Source organism: Penicillium digitatum, chromosome 6 (assembly GCF_016767815.1).
Source record: "Penicillium digitatum chromosome 6, complete sequence".
Taxonomy (NCBI): domain Eukaryota; kingdom Fungi; phylum Ascomycota; class Eurotiomycetes; order Eurotiales; family Aspergillaceae; genus Penicillium; species Penicillium digitatum.
The window spans coordinates 1,705,835-1,725,133 of NC_089389.1; the positions used below are offsets into that span (position 1 = coordinate 1,705,835).

The 19,299-nt window shown below is 48.7% G+C and overlaps 8 protein-coding genes across 8 annotated transcripts; 5 read left to right on the plus strand and 3 right to left on the minus strand.

The window, feature by feature from the left end:
* Window positions 1-890: 890 nt before the first annotated feature.
* Pdw03_5614 (Aminoglycoside phosphotransferase) lies at window positions 891-2,348 on the plus strand (the record flags this gene model as incomplete). The annotated part of the gene is made up of 2 exons (XM_014682605.2): window positions 891-1,145; window positions 1,200-2,348. 2 exons carry the CDS (start codon window positions 891-893, stop codon window positions 2,346-2,348), a joined length of 1,404 nt encoding a protein of 467 aa, XP_014538091.2.
* A 140-nt stretch (window positions 2,349-2,488) lies between these two features.
* Pdw03_5615 (uncharacterized protein) lies at window positions 2,489-3,030 on the minus strand (the record flags this gene model as incomplete). The annotated part of the gene is made up of 2 exons (XM_066101108.1): window positions 2,489-2,721; window positions 2,781-3,030. The coding sequence occupies 2 exons, from the start codon at window positions 3,028-3,030 to the stop codon at window positions 2,489-2,491; spliced, it is 483 nt and encodes a 160-aa protein (XP_065958048.1).
* Window positions 3,031-3,966: 936 nt separating this feature from the next.
* Window positions 3,967-5,489, plus strand: Pdw03_5616 (GTP cyclohydrolase-2; the record flags this gene model as incomplete). The annotated part of the gene is made up of 4 exons (XM_014682606.2): window positions 3,967-4,071; window positions 4,132-5,088; window positions 5,143-5,424; window positions 5,484-5,489. The coding sequence occupies 4 exons, from the start codon at window positions 3,967-3,969 to the stop codon at window positions 5,487-5,489; spliced, it is 1,350 nt and encodes a 449-aa protein (XP_014538092.2).
* Window positions 5,490-7,365: 1,876 nt separating this feature from the next.
* On the plus strand, window positions 7,366-10,485 carry Pdw03_5617 (HLH transcription factor, putative; the record flags this gene model as incomplete). The annotated part of the gene is made up of 1 exon (XM_014682607.1): window positions 7,366-10,485. The coding sequence occupies one exon, from the start codon at window positions 7,366-7,368 to the stop codon at window positions 10,483-10,485; it is 3,120 nt and encodes a 1,039-aa protein (XP_014538093.1).
* Window positions 10,486-12,429: 1,944 nt separating this feature from the next.
* Window positions 12,430-14,488, plus strand: Pdw03_5618 (Riboflavin synthase-like beta-barrel; the record flags this gene model as incomplete). Its single annotated transcript, XM_066101109.1, has 5 exons — window positions 12,430-13,033; window positions 13,095-13,156; window positions 13,223-13,811; window positions 13,878-14,039; window positions 14,091-14,488. 5 exons carry the CDS (start codon window positions 12,430-12,432, stop codon window positions 14,486-14,488), a joined length of 1,815 nt encoding a protein of 604 aa, XP_065958049.1.
* A 445-nt stretch (window positions 14,489-14,933) lies between these two features.
* Pdw03_5619 (uncharacterized protein) lies at window positions 14,934-15,881 on the minus strand (the record flags this gene model as incomplete). The annotated part of the gene is made up of 3 exons (XM_066101110.1): window positions 14,934-15,349; window positions 15,407-15,421; window positions 15,482-15,881. 3 exons carry the CDS (start codon window positions 15,879-15,881, stop codon window positions 14,934-14,936), a joined length of 831 nt encoding a protein of 276 aa, XP_065958050.1.
* Window positions 15,882-16,331: 450 nt separating this feature from the next.
* Window positions 16,332-17,461, minus strand: Pdw03_5620 (Serine hydrolase FSH; the record flags this gene model as incomplete). The annotated part of the gene is made up of 4 exons (XM_014682610.2): window positions 16,332-17,056; window positions 17,106-17,179; window positions 17,257-17,287; window positions 17,446-17,461. 4 exons carry the CDS (start codon window positions 17,459-17,461, stop codon window positions 16,332-16,334), a joined length of 846 nt encoding a protein of 281 aa, XP_014538096.2.
* A 791-nt stretch (window positions 17,462-18,252) lies between these two features.
* Window positions 18,253-19,290, plus strand: Pdw03_5621 (ToxD; the record flags this gene model as incomplete). Its single annotated transcript, XM_014682611.1, has 1 exon — window positions 18,253-19,290. The coding sequence occupies one exon, from the start codon at window positions 18,253-18,255 to the stop codon at window positions 19,288-19,290; it is 1,038 nt and encodes a 345-aa protein (XP_014538097.1).
* Between the last annotated feature and the right edge of the window lie 9 nt (window positions 19,291-19,299).

Below are 19,299 nucleotides of genomic sequence, written 5' to 3' on the forward strand. Positions count from 1 at the left end.
GTCGGCGTAACTGGACGGCGACGATGAGGTTGGACCCACCGTTCGATAGATGGTATCTAAGAAGGTTAGACAAGGTGTAAGTCTCGTCAAATTGGATTAGTGAAAACTTCTGATTTATGGGGTCAAAAATCTCCACCGTGGTGCGACGTAGGCACCAAAAAAATGGGGTAACCAGGGTTTCGAGGGTTGCGTTATATAATAGCCTCGAAAGTAACGGCGCTTATAACCAGATAGAGATGTATCATAGTTTCTACTATGAAGTGTAGATATAACTGGAAAATCTCTGTTGTGCGTGAAGAGAGAGAGAAACTATCTACAAGATGGGAAACTAAGTACTAGGAGCATGTGGTAGCATGTGAATATTCACATGCTTCCAACAGTTAGCTATAGAGAATTCAGAGTATTTTATGCCTATCTTTTAGTCGTCTTATACATTGTTGAAACTGTAGATTTGTGTCAGCGATTATCAAGTTTCTTATCTGGCAGAAACGGTATTGTCAGATTTGGCCCAAATGGGCTGCCGTACAGCATGTCCATCCTCCCCGAAGACTGCCAACAGTTTCACCAAGCGAATGCTGGAGTCTCTCCTTTGCAGGTCACCCCCTAATTTTTTCCCTCAAGTACCGGGCCCTGTGGCACACAGCGACCCAAAACAACCTTGCAGAAAATTGGTCCAAACTATTATCATGATGAGAACGCGTCGGCTCCTTAGAGAAGAAATCACTTATTCCCTCGCCAAGGAACGGGAGGTAAACATCCTTCATCAGCTAGGATATTTCGATCAGCAGTGCCACTTCTTCTCCCACCTCTATGCTAGAAGAGAATGGATGAAAGCTATCATAGCTCATCATTTAGGTTTCAGATCTACCGATATGTGCCATATTGCAAAAATGGATGATTGGTTCCGTGGCAGCTTCAACGTTTGCGTTCCTGTTACCATTGAGAACTGGAAGGAACGACAGCAGCCGGGACTTCGTGTTATCCTCCGATTTCCTCTCCCATATCGCGTCGGGGAGGGCTTTCGGCCTGGGAACGGGGATGAAAAGATCCGGTGCGAAGCTGGTGCTTATGCATGGCTCCAACAGAATTGTCCAGATGTTCCGATTGCACGACTATACGGGTTTGCTATGTCAACAGGTGAAACTGTACGAAACAAAATGTTCTTGCTAAAAACACAACGACTAATCCTCACAACGTAGTTTACACGAATTGAACACCTACCTTTCCTTAGCCGTTGTTTCCAGTCCCTGCGCCGTCGGTTACTACAATGGCTTCGTTTGCCAGTCCCGTCGTACTACGTTCGCCGTTCAAATACAATCAATACCTGTCTAGATGGTGTGAGCGAAGCCGGATACTTGTTGATAGAGTTCATCGAGGAAACACAAGGGACAATGCTTTCGAACACCTGGACCGAAAAACAACACGATGTCCAGTTGCGGAAGAATTTCTTCAGAAGTCTTTCTCACATCCTGTTGAGTATCAGCAGAACGCCCTTACCTCGCATTGGATCCTTCGTCATCGACAAGGAAGGTTATTTAACATTGAGCAACCGCCCGCTTTCAATGGAGCTGCAAGAGTTGGAAAATGAGAAGATTCCAACTGGATTGTGCCGTGACTATACTTATTCCACTGTTGAGTCTTACATCACGGACATCTTAGGGGTCCATGACAGCCGCCTACGAAATCAGCCTAATGCTGTGAATAATGTTCAAGATTGCGGCTATCAAATGTCAGCACTGGCAGCAATGCGGACAATAGCGCCATTATTTTTTTCTCGGGCCTTTCATCGTGGGCCATTTGTTTTTACCTTGACAGATCTCCATCAGAGCAACATATTCGTTGATAATGAGTGGCGTATAACTTGCTTGGTCGATCTCGAATGGGCTTGCACCCGGCCGATTCAAATGGTTGAACCTCCTTACTGGTTGACTAATGAGGGGGTGGACGAGATCGATGTCGGGGAATATAACAAACTTCGGAAGGAATTGTTAACTATCATGAAGGTTGAAGAGACAGAAAAATCCCACAATTTCCATTCAAAAGATGCCGGGGAAACACCGCTACGACTATCAGAGGTTATGGACCAGGCATGGACGACAGGGACGTTTTGGTATTCCCTGGCACTCTCCAGTCCCACGGGTCTTTTCAGTTTGTTCTACGATCACATCCAGCCCTTGTTGTCCACAAAAGGCTCGGATGAGATTGGTGAAATCATGCCCTTTTACTGGGGGAAAGATGTGGGAAAATTTGTGGCGACCAAGCTTGATGATAAGAAGCAATATGACCGTGAGCTTCGACAAGCTTTCGCAGTAAGCGGCTCTGAAGGTGATCTTTCTGATCACACTTGATCTGGACACTTGAACAACAAAGGACTTCGATTGAACAAAGCTCGTCTCAGTGACTGTACAGCTGAGGGAAATTTTCTACTCTCTCCTTATTCATATGAGGGCAATCTTTTTGAGTCTTGATGCTTCTACCCCGCAATCCCTTATTGGCCTGGTTTGTCTCGTGGTTCACCTTTATCCCCTTGCTCAAGGTGTCTTTCAAATGCTTCATCCAGTGCACGGAAACCCTTCTGAGCGTGGTTTGCTTCTCTCTTCCGTTGCGCAGCTCTCCCCGAGGAGCTGATCTGTTGAAGAGATTTGACATCCGCCTTTACTCCCACAATAGCTTCTTCGATTTTGGGTTTGCCAGCTTCACGTTTGTCGGGCATCGTGAAAACTAAACGAACCAAATGGTCAGAACTACTCTGATTTCTAATATTCTTGCTGGCACTCTACCAGACAGGATGTGGAGGACATGAAATAACGAGTAGTTGAAGCTGAAGTTGTTCTTGTGAAGATAATCGGACACTTTGAACTTGCGAAGCGCTAGACTGCCTGAATAAGAAGTCGTTGATGGTTGATGCTTTCTACCAGGCTTTAATACAACAATTGCAGTCCAAAAGCCGAGTTCATGTCGACCCCTCATTTGCAGCATCATTTGGCGTAAACTGAATTTAGCGACGAACATTGAGAAGTAGCGAATCATACCGATCGGTGCGCAATCTTGCATTTGAGGTGCATAATTGTGGGTAGCGAAGGTCAAAGCCTGAGATTGACCAGTGAGATCAAATCGACACAAGTTCAAGCAGTAATGCCGATAAAATTTTGATGGTAGAGCTATTTACAAAGGCCAGGTAATCTAGAAAATGAAAAAACAAGATTCCTATTGATATTTGTTAGGATCTACGATCTAGTAGATGAGATTATAAAGGCACAATGTAATGTGTTGGTACAGAAATCTACAGTTTCAACAATGTATGGGACGATTAATAGATAGGCATAAAATACCTTGAAATCTCTATAGCTAACTAAAAAAACAAAATCCGCTTCTTTCTTATTTGTGCGGACAACGCTTAAGTATAATATGCAATTTGCATAGATCGCGCCAATATAGCGGTCCATAGATTTTTCCGGGCATTCTCCTTATCTTCAACTGTATGTCGTGCCATTGTTTTCGACAAAATCTATTGGTCGTCCCATACATCGTTGAAGCCATAGATTTCTGTCACCATGTACTGTACCATTGGTTTTGATAGAAGACAGAAAAGTGATCCATTACCTGGGGAAATGCGGGTCTGCTGAGTATTCCATAGTGCTTCCCAAGGCATGTACAATCTAGGGAGTTTCAGTTTTTCCTACTTCGGCCAGTCAAATGAACGCGGAATAATTGCAGTGGAAACCAGTGGAGACATCTGTAGAAGCCGGGAAAAAGCTCAAATGTATACCTGATCATTAAAAGCCAAACTAATTCAACACATCCTTTGATTGTAGCCTGTGGATAAGCCCTCAGATAACGTGAGGAGACAAGTCACATGGTGACGTTGTACTTCACTCTCTTTCCCCCTTCCTTTCCCCTCTTCTTTTGTTTACTCTCTTCAAATTGTCGCTTCATCGTTCTGGGGCCTCCATTCTCCAATTAATCATGTTAAACACAGAAACAGTTGTCACCGTCTTGCCCGTCCCAATGGAATCATCTCCAAAAACTCTCCCCACCGACCCTAATCCCCGATACAGCAACCACATCATCGTAAGAAAATCCAGATCTACTCTGACTTCAAAGTTAGTAAGATGCTGATATAAAGCATAGTTGACCACTTACCCCGGCCAGAGCGGCATTGAACCCGTGCCCCTCGAGTGGGGCGCTCCCGACGCCAAATCCCGGGGTCCGGTAGTTGTATCCCGCAGCGGGAACCTCGTCAAGCGCCGCAATGCTATCGGCGCCCACGGCGGCAGTTACAGCATTTACAATGCCCTTGCCATTGCCGCTGGAGATTTAGATGCGGATTTCCGACCGGACTTTCGTAACTCTGAGCCGACTTTCAATTTCCCCCCGCAACCTGCCTGGGCGGATAAGAAAAAGATCGTCTCTCTAGATCCTTACGGTCATGACATTGTCAAGCAGTTCAAGGCAGAACTGGAGGCTGGCTGGGATATCCGTCCAACTATGGCGGTCACTCGGGCGAACATGAAACTCGCGGAGATTGCCGATGATGTGAAGAATGGCCTGCTCGAGGTGGACGGGTCTATCCTTGTTGACTCATCCGGCGAGGTTCGGGTCACTAAGGTAGCAGCCGAGCCTGTCTGGTATCTTCCCGGGGTGGCAGAACGATTCGGGGTTGATGAAGGCACTCTTCGTCGAACTTTGTTCGAGCATACCGGTGGGAGCTACCCCGAGCTAATCACTCGGCCTGATCTGAAAACCTTCCTGCCACCAATCGGAGGCCTTACCGTGTACATCTTCGGCCCACCAGAGCGAATTGCGGACGAGAATGTCAAGCTAGCTCTGCGTGTGCACGATGAGTGTAATGGCAGTGATGTCTTCCAGTCAGATATCTGTACCTGCCGACCGTACTTGGCATTCGGTATTCGTGAAGCAATCCGAGAGGCTCAGAACGGCGGCAGTGGTGTGGTCATCTACTTCCGCAAGGAAGGTCGAGCTCTTGGAGAAGTGATAAAGTATCTTGTATACAATGCGCGCAAGCGCGGAGGTGATACCGCTGATAAGTACTTCACTCGCACGGAGAACATAGCCGGTGTCCGCGACGTAAGGACCCTCAGCATCTATTTGATTCGCATATACTGATTTTGCCCACTGCAGATGCGGTTCCAAGCTCTTATGCCCGACATTCTGCATTGGCTCGGCATCACGAAGATCGATCGCATGCTGTCAATGTCGAACATGAAGCACGACGCCATCGTGGACTCCGGCATTCAGATCATCGAGCGCATTCCTATTCCCGACGAGATGATCCCTAGTGATTCAAGAGTCGAGATTGATGCCAAGATTCAATCAGGATACTTCACTACGGGTAAGCAGCTGACGAATGAAGATCTTGCCCAAGTCCGTGGACGCGGCTGGGAGAAATGGGAAGACATCTCCGTAAGCAAAATTGCCTCCTTAGACACACGGTAGACTCGCGTGGCTGATCGTCCTTGCAGCACTAAATTTCGGCTTTTTGCTTCGTTGTCGAGATCGGAAAGAAAACTCGTCAATTTCGGTAGTCTTTTTTGGCTAGAAGTTGGGTCAGTGTGGTGTGCGTATCAACGTGTGTTACCGTAGAGCGCTTTGTCGCGAGTTCTTAAAGCACAGTTTAGTATTTATGAGATCATTCAAGAAATTGAGATTGTTCGACTTGAATAGCAGTTTCATTGTCACAGTTTGAGTGAGATGAGTCGCAGTAGCAGTAGAAAATCACAAGGTACTCACTCGCTTTAAAGCGTTGGGGGAGCTTTCCACCATTTAAATGGGCTTATCTGGCATGGCACCTTGGTAGCCTGATCGTCGGCCCGGATGCCGGTACGGATGTCTTTCCACTATCCAGCCACGTCTTTCGGGTGAGACTGCTACAACTCACACTAGACTCCTCTGATAGGCTTGCACCACCCATGCAAGAAGATCCTTGCGAAGTCTAGACACTAAAATGTCAAATCTTGGCCGAAAATCGCACGATTGGAAGTAAATGGATCTTCAAGGATCTAGAGGATCACGACACAAGATTGGTGTGGTCTGAAGCAAATTATAGAAAACTTTGTTTAGAAGGCTTGCGAGAAAGTGGTAGCAAGAGCCTAGTGCTTCTGGTAATGTCAACAATTAACGCGAAACAACACCCGCTTCAAGATCCACACTGGATGTTTGGAGAACCGTTGATCCGTTCGCCTCTTGCGCCGTTCCTCTGGGTTCCGGTGCTACCGGCGAGGCAATAGTGGAGACTAGCACGATCAGATAAGATCAAAACACGCCCAATAGAACATCCATAAACGCGCCGGGTTTTTCCCATGTTGCCTATCTGCGGGGCGCCAAGACATTGTGCGACAACGTGTCCAGATGATAAGAGTGCAGGGAGGAAAAAGGGCTGGCCTCATCTCAGAAACCAAATGTTGAGAGAGATCTAACGGAATTGGGGAGTTTCAAGGGTGCTTGTAAAGAAGCGATAGAGTGAAGCGCAGAATTCACATGCCCACCAAGGCCTGCAGCGAGGTGGGTAAAGTGGGGACAGACAGAGCCAATCAACATTGGTCTTTCAATACTGTTGTGAAACATCAATTACTGTATCACAGGCCTAACTTGCCATGAGTCAGTGTAATTAACAGCTGTAATACCTCAGGGGTGAGCGGGAAGCCGGAAGTCTCACCAGCCGCGATCATACGACCCCCCCGTTTGGCTGCCTGGTGAATTCTGGCCCATCCAATCTCCCCCTGATCTTCATGCATGGAGACTGAAAGCTCAATCTCAGTGTGAAGCTATAGCTTGCATTTGTCTCCTCCCATTACGTTGTTTCACGTATTCTCAAGCAATACCTGGGTGATCCACCTTCCCTTCATCGATCACCTTTGCGCAGGTTTTAGAACCCACCCATTTTTGGCCAAAGCGCTTCACTAAGATGTGGGTATCTTGCATATCCATGCTCTCTGCTCCTCCAATCGCCTAGCACTACCCGTGACTGACTCACGTTCCCCTCCACGAAACTCAGTCTTTACATATCTCGTTACAGAAAGCATACAGTACAGTGCATTCACACTTGTTGAGCTTCATCCATTTGAGCTCGAGCGTTATAATTGAAGTTGAACCCAGTCAGTATCATCTATCTTCTTATTGCTGTCGTTGGATCGCTGCTATCCCGGATCGGCCTAGCGGTCTGTCTGCCTTTCCACGAACAAGGCTGTGCAGGCAGCTAAATTTTGTGCTTTAAGTGGCCTTTTTCCCGACTACTGGAACTAACGTGCCCATCAGTGACAACTCTCTCAAGTGCCCAATACTTCATTCGGATTTAGAACTACCCTGGGCTCTGGCCGAGGGTCCAACCGTGGATCACCAGCCAACATGTCTGGCCCCAATATGGAGAATGACTTTCAGCTTTTATCTTCCGGAAACTCTGGTGGGGATGAGGCGCAAGGAAATGGTCATTTGTTCACACCTCCATCCGGAGAGATTGTGAACCAAGATTGGACCCAATGGATGCGATGGGATGAGCCCATGTTCTCGGAAGGAGATCAAAAGCCAATGGGCTCATCTACAGATCTACCATCTATTTCCCCGTACACCGATATGAGCTCCCCAAGCCATTTGAACTTCAAAGACTTCTCGCCTAATCTTCCGGTCGGCTTGATGGAAATTCAATCCGAGCCCAATGCCGAGAACAACCTTGGGTACACCCACACCCAGCTTGGACAAAATAGCCATACGAGCCAGCAACAAAACTTAGGCCTCGTGTCTCCAATCTCAAGTGTTGGGATAAGCCGGAAGCGAAAGACGAGCAGCGACGACGATGCCACCATAATGACTGAACCAGTGCAACCGGGCAAGAAGATGCCCGCCAAAAAGCGAGCCCACAACGTCATCGAGAAGCGGTATCGCGCGAACTTGAACGATAAAATCGCCGAACTTCGCGACAGTGTTCCCAGCCTTAGGTTGAACAAAAATCCGAATGGAGGCTCAGCCGATGATGACGAGGAGACGGAGGGAGCAAATGCTGCGAACAAGCTCAACAAAGCGTCTATTTTGTCGAAAGCAACAGAGTACATCAAGCACCTGGAAATCCGTAACCAACGTTTGGAAGACGAAAACACTGATTTGAAGAACCGGCTCCGCCAGGCTGATAAATTAGCAGATCAGGCCGCCACATCCTCGGCCTCTGTGTCCTCGCCAAGCAACTACGCCTCGACGGAATCGGGCTCCGGTACATCACCTAGTGTGTTTTCTCAGGCGGAAGATGTGTCCAGTGAGAGCTCACCTACCTCCCAAAACCCCCCAGAAGGTCTCCTTCCGGTTCCTGATGCATGGAAGCGGATGCGAGCTGAAACCGCAAACCATGGAGTCTTTGCTGAATCCTTCATGAAATATCCCTCGTTATCATCCTCGCCTCATCAGCCGCACTTTGCGAGAGAAGATACCTCCACTCGACGTTCAAGAATGCCCAACAAGTATATGCTAGGTGCCCTTGCCGGTCTGATGGTTCTTGAAGGTATGGGCTCCGACGATTCCGAATCTGAGTCAAAGGGCCTGTTTGCACTCCCCATGGGCCTTTTCGGCCGTTTCCATGCACCCACACTGGCACACTGGGAATTCTACCTGATCCAGTTCTGGTACTCGTGGCAGGCGCGTGCATTTTCTCGTTTCCTCATGCTAGCAACGCTGGTCGTTGGTAGTGCCTTTATTGTTTTTGTCTACTTGTTCAACGCACAGCCCATCTCTCGGCGTGGCCCATCTAAATCGGCTTTTGAAAGCCCGGCTGCGCCTCCTACGCCTAGTGATTTCCGTCGGCAGGCTTGGCTGACTAGCATGCAACGGGTCGGTGTTCCACGTCATAGATTCTTCCGAGAGTGGTATGTCGTTACTTCGAGATGCTTTGAATATGTCTTGCGATGCTTGTTGGGATGGAAATTCTACTCATGGGCCACCGGGATCACCGAGGAAGATGAGAAGGGGCGACTCAAGACTTGGGATATCGCAATTGATGCTCAGCTCACTGGCGGAGATTCTGAGATCAGCAAGAGCCGCCTTGTGCTCACCATCTTCGCTGCGGGCACACTACCCTGCACTCCCATAAGAATGATAACCAAGGCCTTGCACGTCCGCATTCTTTTGTGGAACGTGGGAGAGGCAGGCTCCTGGTCGTTCCACGTGTCAAATGACATTGCACGAGCTCTTGCCAGATTCCAGTGGGACGTGGCTCGAGAAATCAATGCCGCGCTGCCTGATGGTCACCCTGATCAGCTTCCCCCTCATCTTGCTGCTTTGATCAAACTGGAATGCGATGATGTCATGATTGACAGTATTATTCAACGCGCTGTGAATCTGACGTGGAACCGACCAACCCAAGAAGGTACTGGCGACGATGAGGTGCTGCTTGATGTTGTGGACGAGGACCCGGCTATCCAATGTTCCCAAGATGCACTTGCAGCTTGGTGGTCCAGTCACCTTTTGCAAACCGCTCTTCTCAAGTATTTCGAAGCAAGCGAGAAGGGCCCGGTGTCCAAGACAAGCCGCGATGCATTCAAAGAGAAGATTCGCATGTCCCTTGATGTGGCACCAGTTCTTTCTGCCGCGTATACCCGGGCACTCGTGATGAAAGCAGTGTTCTTTGAACACAATCGCATTGAAAATGTTGGGGTAGTTCTTGCCGCGCTACCAAAGGAGAAGAGAAAGGGAAGTCAGAGCCACTCATCCAATTTTCTCGATTCCTCTCTGCCCGTTTCTGTACGGGACGAAATCTCCATTGCCGTGCGTTGTGCTATGATTGCCACCATAATCACCGAACGATCCACAGGTGACGCCTCTTCGCTACCGGAATCATTCACCATTCAGAAAGCCATCACTTGGTTTAATCAGCTTCCAATTGATCCTGTCGAGCTTTCTCTCATTGGGTTCTCGTCTGTCTATCACCTCTTACACCTCCTTGCCTCTGACGTAGATTACATCGCATCATCTGATTCATCCGATTCATCCTCCCCTTCGGCTCCAGCCTCGGAGGCTACCTCCTCTGCAGATGATGAAGCCGAAGAAAAGCCCCGTCCGACGCACAAGCCCTTCATTTGGCCTCGTGACATCCCCAATATTGGGCGGGTATCGGCAGAACTTATATACTGGGCCCGAAATGCCTACACCCCAGCTTTTTACGGCTTCTCATCCACTCTTATAGAAGTGATTGTCAATTCGTGCACATCAATTTGCCAAGACGCAGGCATCAATGTCACCGACTTTGTGCACACCCCACCTTACAGGGCTCTGCCTAAGAAATACAGGACCCGTCGACGCATGGGAGAATCCCAGTCGTCACAAAGTGACGCCGACCAAGATCTAGTTATACGTCCTGTCCCAAGGCCGCCTCTGCGTCGGGGACGATCAGCCAGCAATGACACCGGGTATGGCAGCCTTTCTGTCGAGGAAGATGAACAGCCAGTCCCCCGTGCCCCTACCAATGTGCAGAATGTCCCTGCCTGAGATCTGCAATGAACACAGCATAGTTGTCCCTTATGCAAACCTACTAATGACGGCGTTCCAGGCTTTTGTATTTTTAGTTATGTCATGGTAAAGGGTTTGTTTGGTCATGAAAAATAGTGGGGGAAATGGAATGTTATCAGGAATAACGTCCTTGTGTTAGCTCTAGCGCTAAATCGAATGGCATCGCAACTTTTACCGTAAACTCACGTGTCTGAAAACTGGCATGTGAATCAATACATGCCAAGCACATCCAAGATCTCTAGGTTGTAGAGCCAGGGCTACCGACACCGATCAATTTTGCGTTCCACCTGTTGAGTTGAGTTTTTGTAGGGTTTATATTAGCATCGCTGGGTCATTTCCTAGATCATCGATTTCTCTCTCTTCCCTAGTCCTCATTTTTTTTTAATTCTTTTTTTAACAGAATTATTGGGGGTTAAAGTGGCTCTACAAGAACAGTGACGTTTTGCCTTTGGTTTCCAATGCTTGCAGCATTTCCCTGACATAGTGCAACAAAGTCAAGATACCCACCAAGTCAAGGGTCTGTGCTGAGATTCTCTTCGAAGTTGGTTTCGGTCAAAAAGATCCTGTCGTCCCGTTTTGGTGGGATTTTTTAGGCCATTCTAGACCCCAGGGATGTTACAGAAGCACATTTGAAAAGGGGCTTGGCTATGTTGTAAGGGATCTCTTATTTAGCTTCTGCTCATTTGATTATAATCACGTCGGGTGTACAAATGAAAAGGCACCACTGTAAAGAAACCGTCAAGCGGAAGAGGAAAGCGCAAGGCATCAATTTTTGTTTTGCCAGGAAACCAAGGCCACACCTCCCCTAGTGAACTCTCAGTGGATCTCCTGGCCTGTAGTCATAACCAGCTACCAGTACTCGAGCTTTTACTCACCTGAGAGATTCGATTCCTTTGTCTTGCGCATCAGATCGTATTCGGTTTTACAAAGGCAAGATTCGGCCTGTCTCGCCATTTTGGCTGTCCACTAGAATCTCTCCAGTCAATTCAGGAGCATGCGGATTGGGGTCTGACTGTCGTGTACTATGGCGTCATATATTAAAGGTTCCAAGATTACTACGCTACAGTTTCCACCTTGAACTTGACCATTGTCTCTTGACGTTGCAGTTACATCCCATTGAACCGAGTATACGAGGCTCGAGTCCATGTTGAGAGTCTTGATATCGAGGGCTCTGACAATTAATCTGCAAAAATCAAGGAAATCTTGGCTTGATCCAGCAACTGAAGCAGTCAGTTTGAAATTTCTCAGGTCTCTGTTCTTATTCGATGACCGATTAGGGGGTGAAGAATGCTGAAAGTGACAGCAGGTATCAACATTCCGTTTTCGGGTTGGCGAACAGCGGCCACGTCGGCTATGCCTACGTCCTATCCAGAACCCGGTAAGCCAGCACAAATGACTTTGCCCGCCACATTGTCCCCGGCCCACCTGTCCTTCGATTTGATCATGATAGGGCAATTCCCAGAGGTTTGGAATCTTCACCACTCAACCGAGCGCATCATCTCCACTCAGAATAAAGCTCCCATATGTGCCAAAGCTCCATTTTGCCCGATTCGGCGTTACACTGGCCATGTGAGACACGTTTAATCACGCTTGCCGCGTAAACGTGAGGGTGGGTTTGTTCGTCTCTGCCAAAAAAAAATTTAAAAGCTTGCGGGACCTGTAGCGATCAATGACGGCATGTGTCTATTCATGGGTAGGTGCTCTGGCAATGAATACAACGCCAATGATGCCGATGTCTTACTTTGCCTTTCATGCGGCTCCAGGACCTTTTTTAAAAGGCATCGTTCCGTCCAAATCTTGAGTTCTCGCCCCTTCTCGGTCTTGAGCTTTTCAAAGGTTGGGTAATATAAGCTCGTTCTGGTTGAAGGTCTCCAAACCTAGTGGATCTGCAGCTCGAGCTCCCCTTGCCTATTGAATGACACAATGGGTGTCGAACTCAAAGGAAATGGCTCAGGGGAGCCGCCTATGAATCCCACGATCGCGGTCCCTCTCTTCGTTGTCAGCGGACTCATAGCAATTCGATTTGTGTGGAAAACCGTCATTCGCATCCGACATTGTCGACGAGCAAAGGCGGCACGGCAAGGAACCGACCAGACGCAGCTGTGCCGGACAAATCGCTTCAATGCGGCTCTGAAAAAGCATTTGCTGTATGCTCCGATATGGGGCAATCGCCATAGCCGAGAGTTCCGCGTCTTGAGGCTTCATATGGGATCTCTACCGCTACGACTGGAAGTGATTTGCCTCTTAATCTATCTCAGCTTGAACCTAGTTTTCATAGTTGTGAAAGTCGATTGGTGGCTCACTGATTACTCCGAGAAGATGTTCCAGCTCAAATACGCCGCGGGCCATCTGGCAGTTATGAATACGCCAGGCTTGGTCCTAGGTGCAGGGCGAAATAACCCGTTAATCCAGCTATTGGGTATCTCATTCGATACGTTCAATTTCATGCATCGTTGGGTGGGCCGTGTGATCACAGCCAACGCGGTCATTCACATGAGCGCCGTGCTGGCCGATAAGGCTTATGTGTGTGAGTGGCCATGGGACATCAATTATGAAATCGTTCACTAACGTCGAACTTTTGAACGTAGATGGCACGGACTATATTCTATATGTTATGTGGCAACAGAAGCTTTTTATCTGCGGCCTTCTGGTATGTGATGCATTTCACCAGCACTTCAGACCACCTCAGATCGCCATCTAACATGTACATCTTTAGGCCATCCTTGGATTCATTTGCATATTTTTTCAATCTCTATCGCCGGCCCGACATTCATTTTACGAACTATTCCTTCACCTCCACATAGCCTTGGCCGTATTTTCCTTCGTGGCACTTTGGTATCACCTGCAAAACCTGTTGCAACAGCGCGTGCTTCTTGGCACCTTGATCCTGTGGGGTCTCGATCGTGCAGGTCGTCTTGGAATACTCCTCTGGAGAAATCTCAGCTCAAGACCTACAACTGCTACAGTCGAGGTTCTACCTGGGTCTGTTGCTCGCGTTGATGTGGCCGTGGCTCGGGGATGGCGCTTCCGTCCCGGCCAGTATATGTACCTCTACATGCCGTGTCTGGGCTTATGGACATCACATCCCTTTACGGTTGCGTGGTCATCGACATCAGATTCGTTGAGCATGAACGAAAAGCGCTCCTCGGGGGACTCTTTGAGCGCGCTATCCGGAAGCTCTCCGACCACAACCATGTCCGTCCTGATCAAGGGCCAAGATGGATTCACGAAAAAGTTGCTTCGGAAGGCTGAAGACTCCACTGAGGGACGAATTCAGGCCATGGCATTGGCAGAGGGGCCATTTGGTATGGACTCCCCACCTCAAACATTCATCATTGAGGGGGTTGAACATATTTGCTAACGTCTCACAGGTGGCATCCATTCTCTCGCCTCATATGGTACTCTACTATTGATAGCTGGGGGAGTTGGTATCACTCACCCAATGTCATATTTAAATGAGGTCATCACCACGTTTGTCGAGCAAAAGACCGCCACTCGCAAGGTGCACCTGGTCTGGATCGTTCGCAGTCTAGGTATGATCGCCCCCACCTGTTACATGCGATTGATCACTAACATCCTGAAAGATCATCTGAGTTGGGTTCAAACATTCATGACCGAAATGCTAGGCCACGAATCTCTCGCAAGTCCAACAACCCCGAACGGGCACTCATACTTCCAATTTCCACAGCTCCTTCTCTCCATCAGCCTCCACATCACATCGCACAAGGACACGGTCGAGGAATACATCCCACAACCAGATTCGCTGTGGGTTCAATGTGCTCCGCCTGGCGTACCGGTCAGCATCCACCACGGCAAGCCGTGTATCCAATCTGTGCTAGAGAAAGAAAAAGAAGAGCAGATTGGTGCGATGGCGGTTAGCGTCTGCGGCCCTGGTGGCCTGGGCGATAGTGTGCGGGAGGCTGTCAGAAGTGTGCAAGGGGAGAAGACTGTTGATCTGTTTGAGGAGACCTTCTCCTGGTAGGTGGCTTGTGCTTGTTAATATGTTGTCTCGTTGAGGATCTGTAGATCTGGCGTTCTCTGCCCATGTAAACAGTTTCGAGTTGAGCTCTCTAAATCAGTACCCTCTGTGAGGTTTTTAGATCGGTCCTAGATTTCTTTCGAATGCAACGTTTTCGACGAGAGAACTAGGGTCTACATGGCTGCCATACCAGAGTTGCCAGTTAGGACTCACTTACTAGATAAAAAAAAAGGAGATTCCTTCGCTCTACTCTAATCATGCGTTTCGATAGACATTGGACCATAGAGCAAATCTACGGATTCGACCTCCAAGGGTTGCCTTCTGTGCCCACTCAAGGTATGTTTAACTACAACTTACTACCAGTCACAGAGATCCCCCTTCGTTCCAACACTCCGAGGCCTTTATTCTGTTTTGCAAGCATCGAAAAAGCTTAGGGGAACGATAACCATCATTTTTCATTGCTCATTACACACTCTATCTTGAGTAGAGCACGGTCTATCAAGTCTTCCACGAGTTCCTGGCCAGTTGTGCAGGTAGCCTTGGTGTCACGAAAGCCTTGCACCCATATCTCCCATCTGTCGCGTTCAAAGCCCTTCCAACCCCGATTCGAATACATCTCTCCCGGTCGCCCATCGTACTTGTTGTATTTGCAACCGTTGAGAACATTTTCCCACAGTCTGTCCCCGGCACAGATTAGCCAATAGCACACACCGAGCAGACCAGCTGTCGAGACAAGTTGTTTGGAAGGGATGCCCTCTTCAAACACTTGACGCAATCCACAGAGTCCGATGTGAGATTCATCCATAGCATCGCCGATCCACACCTGCAGCGGTGAATCGTATTCGACATCGGCAGCCTGCGTCACTTGCGCGAGAAAGATATTCAGCTTAGCCCATCTGATTTGCTGATCAGGCTCCATACCCGGGTCACAGAGGTCTAAGAAATTGATTAGCGCTACAGAAGAAACTGACAGAATCCAAGGTCGCTGTCGCATACGTGTTCTCCGACCGCACTCATGCTCATTCCATATTTCGCGAGCCCAGAAAGTGAGGGATGGTAGATGGGACCATACTCTGCTTCCATCCTGGGTTTTGAGAACCAACCCAGTCGATGAATCAACGGCATTGTACAGCTTCAACTCCGCCAGGAATTTGATCAATGGGCCATACTGAGTTGTGTCGATTTGCATGGCCAGCTCCAAAATAGCTATGAACGTTATTGCGTCGGCTTTCTCGATTGTTCCTCCGGGGCCGTGGTTTTCCAGTCTGTCCATTGTCGTGGCTATGACCCATTGTACAGTATCTTCAACTGCGAGATCTCCATTGACAAGTGCCTTGAATAACTTGAATTCCTTGGACTCCTCGGCCCGTGTGCGCTTGAGCATCTCCTCCCACATGGTGTATGGCAACTTTTCCCTGTGTGGTTGAGAATTTGCGCTTTAATGGGCCGGAAATCGCCCCCCCCCCCTGGCTAGCGTGGCTTACGTAGGGCTAACATTGGCGACGGAGTTTAGGTACTTTCATATGTGGAGTTAGTAGATGTGACAAGTACTTTGATGAATTTGGTGAATCCAAAGTAATTAAAATGATAATGGCGTGATCGTCAAAGTGGATCATCCATCTCGATGTTCGGAATCACAGGGTTGTGACTCCATAGCAACAGATATAGTAGCCCCAATTTTTCAGGTACCAGTTTTCCATTCTCCAAATCAGAGTGATCTATTTTAAACTCATGTTGGCACGTCCGCAAATTTGCTGTTTATGTATCTCAAGAATCAGGAAGGAAAAAAAAAATTAAAAAGAAAACTAAAAAGAAAGCGCTTAAGAGATGACATGGGATTAAACCATCACTGTTCGATTTGACTCTGTGCCACAGCCCACTGGAAAAGTTCTGCGATCGAGTTGCTCACGGCATTCGTCCTAGGAATCTCATGTCCACCGCCATGATCATACGTGCGCCGTTTCGTTGGTTCGCAGATACCGGAAAGATGTACGCCAGCCGCCCACCGAGGATCTTTCGAGCCGTAAATATGTACTGTGGGAATATTGATACGGTAGGGACAAGTAATCTCATTCCGCAATTCAGCCTCCGACAGCCCACCGTCTAGCGTTTGGAGACCAGTCCATCGATCACCGCCCTGGGCCAAGAGAGCCGACGAGCCAGCCTGTTGAGCTAACGCCGACCGGGATGCCAGATCCCGCTCGCGCGCCTCGGCAGAAACGTGGAAGCCCATTTCCTCAAGCACATTCAACGAGGCGCCACCGCAGACAAAAACGGCCGCTTTAAACGGTGGGGGGAGGTGGGGTGTCTCTTCCTGATGAAGTAAGAGCGCACTAGAGCCCAGGACGCAACCTTGGGAGAACATGAGGGCTAGATCATAGGGCCCATTTTTGTCGATATGATCAGTCAGCCAGGTGTAGGTGGCTCGGATGGAGTCGATACCATCATTTTCCCAAAAAGCGTAGTAGGGCGGACTGTAGAAGACATCTACACCTGGAGCGGCATCACTCTTAAATGGGCCGTCGAGAAAGTCAAATTGGATATCGTCAGGAAGTTTAGCGCGGAATGTGGCTGGAGTGGGGATTAGTTGGAAAGACTTGTGGGCTGGGGAGAGGCTAACAAATCTGGGACCGGAAGATATAGCCACTAGTGCCCTTGCCGTGAAGACAAAGCACTTTCATGGCGGATGAAATGCTGGTTGAAGTCAAAACTTGAGTTGGGAGGGAATTTTAGGTGGGAGGGGTTGTTCAGGTTCACGCATAAGCACTAACCGATGGACCCCGCGATAGGCCGATTCGGGACCTGTTTTCAACGGATGTCAAGAGATGCCTATTACGTTGGTTTAGACTTAAATCACAAGTTATGGGGTCTGATCATTATTCTCAAACTGGATGAACCCTGATTTTGCTCTAGTCTTGGCTGCTCCCCCTTGCGCCAGTTAGGAGAACGTCATTTGATACCTGATATATTTCGCATATCAGGCGTTCTTGCGCACCGAAAAGAAAAAGAGGATCTAAGGTGGATTTTTCGATTATTTGACTTTCAGATTTCGGGATAGGATGTCTCCTCCAAGCATCTTCCCTCTCTGGCTCTTCATTTCGGAGGTGGACTGATTTGGACAGCAGGCAAAGCTCGTTGCATGTGCCACTGTAGGTGAAACTGTTGCGTTTTATACATGCAGCCATTCTTTGATCAAGAAGAAACCTTTGGGTCACCGGTTTAGAAGACATGCAGTGCCTTTTCCACTACTCTGCAAAAGCCACGACAGGGCTTCATTTCGGGTGAATGGTTGACGCAACATGAACACTTGGAATGCATCCAAGCCTTAGCTGCACGACTCGGGTGGATGTGAATGATCCCTGTGATACGAAAAATTGGTCAAGGGACTAAATCAAGGTCCAGAGTAGACAGAAGAAGTATCGATTGGGGCTTGCTTTCAGAGTGAATCAAAAGATGCCCAAGATGGAGATTTTCGCGTGACGAAGGCTGCGTAGCGCATGTGTGGCACAAATTAAGATCCAACAAACCCTTTCAGGGGCAACGCTGTTCACCAACAGCTGTGTAGAGAGGATGTCGGATAGATTGAGACGGAGTCGGTGCAATAATTGTGGAGATCTCAGCAAGTGGAGATGTATAAGTGGATGTTCGGAGCCTTTTTTAGAGGTTTCCATTTCGTCATACTTCTCCAATTTGTAATCAGGAACCTATTTAACACCAATTCTCTCCTTCTCTGTACAAGTTCCGACCGTTTCCATCTCCCGACTATCATGAAGGCAGTCATTGTTACTCAACCCAAGGCTGAGGGTCTGGTCACAGATCGACCCATCCCCAAGCTTCGCGATGATTACCTTCTCATCAAGACTGTTAGTGTGGGCTTGAACCCCACTGACTGGAAGCACGTTGCTTTCATTTCCCCTCCCGGTACTCTCATCGGATGCGACTATGGAGGCATTGTCGAGGCCGTCGGCAAGGATGTCAAAAAGCAATTTAGCAAGGGTGACCGCGTATGTGGATTTGTGCACGGTGGCAATACAGTGCAGCCCGAGGATGGTGCTTTCGCCGAGTACATCGTTGCCAAGGGTGACGTGCAGTGGAAGATCCCCGAAAACATGAGCTTCCAGGAGGCCGCTACTCTCGGAGTGGGAATCAACACCGTGAGCCAGAGTCTCTACCAGAGTTTGAAGCTTGCATTGCCCACCGAACCCATCAAGGATGCCATTCCAATTCTAATTTACGGTGGATCCACTGCGACCGGTACCCTGGCTATCCAATTTGCCAAGTTGTCGGGCTACAAGGTCCTGACCACTTGCTCGCCGCGCAACTTCGACTTGGTCCGAAGCCTTGGCGCCGATGATGTCTATGACTACAACGACGCCCAGGCCCCCGCCAAAATTCGCACGGCCACTGATAACAATCTGAAGCTCGCCTTTGACTGCATCTCGCTCGAGTCCAGCGCTGCGTTCTGTGACAATGCCATCTCCACCGATGGCGGCGAGTATAGCGCTTTGCTGAACATCAAAATTAACCGGGCCAATGTGAACGACCGCTCCACCCTGGCCTATACAAACATGGGCGAGGCCTTCTCCCTGGGAGACATTCGCATCCCCGCCAAGCCGGAGGATCAGGCTTACGCTGAGAAATTCATTCCCATTGCTGAGTGTCTACTCGCCCAAGGAAAGGTTAAGGTCCACCCCCTCAAGGTTGGCGAGCATGGGTTGAAGGGTGTGCTCGAGGGTCTCAAGTTGCTCAAGGAAGGCAAGGTCAGTGGCGAGAAGCTGGTCTACAACGTTTCCGAGACCCCTTGAATAAGACAC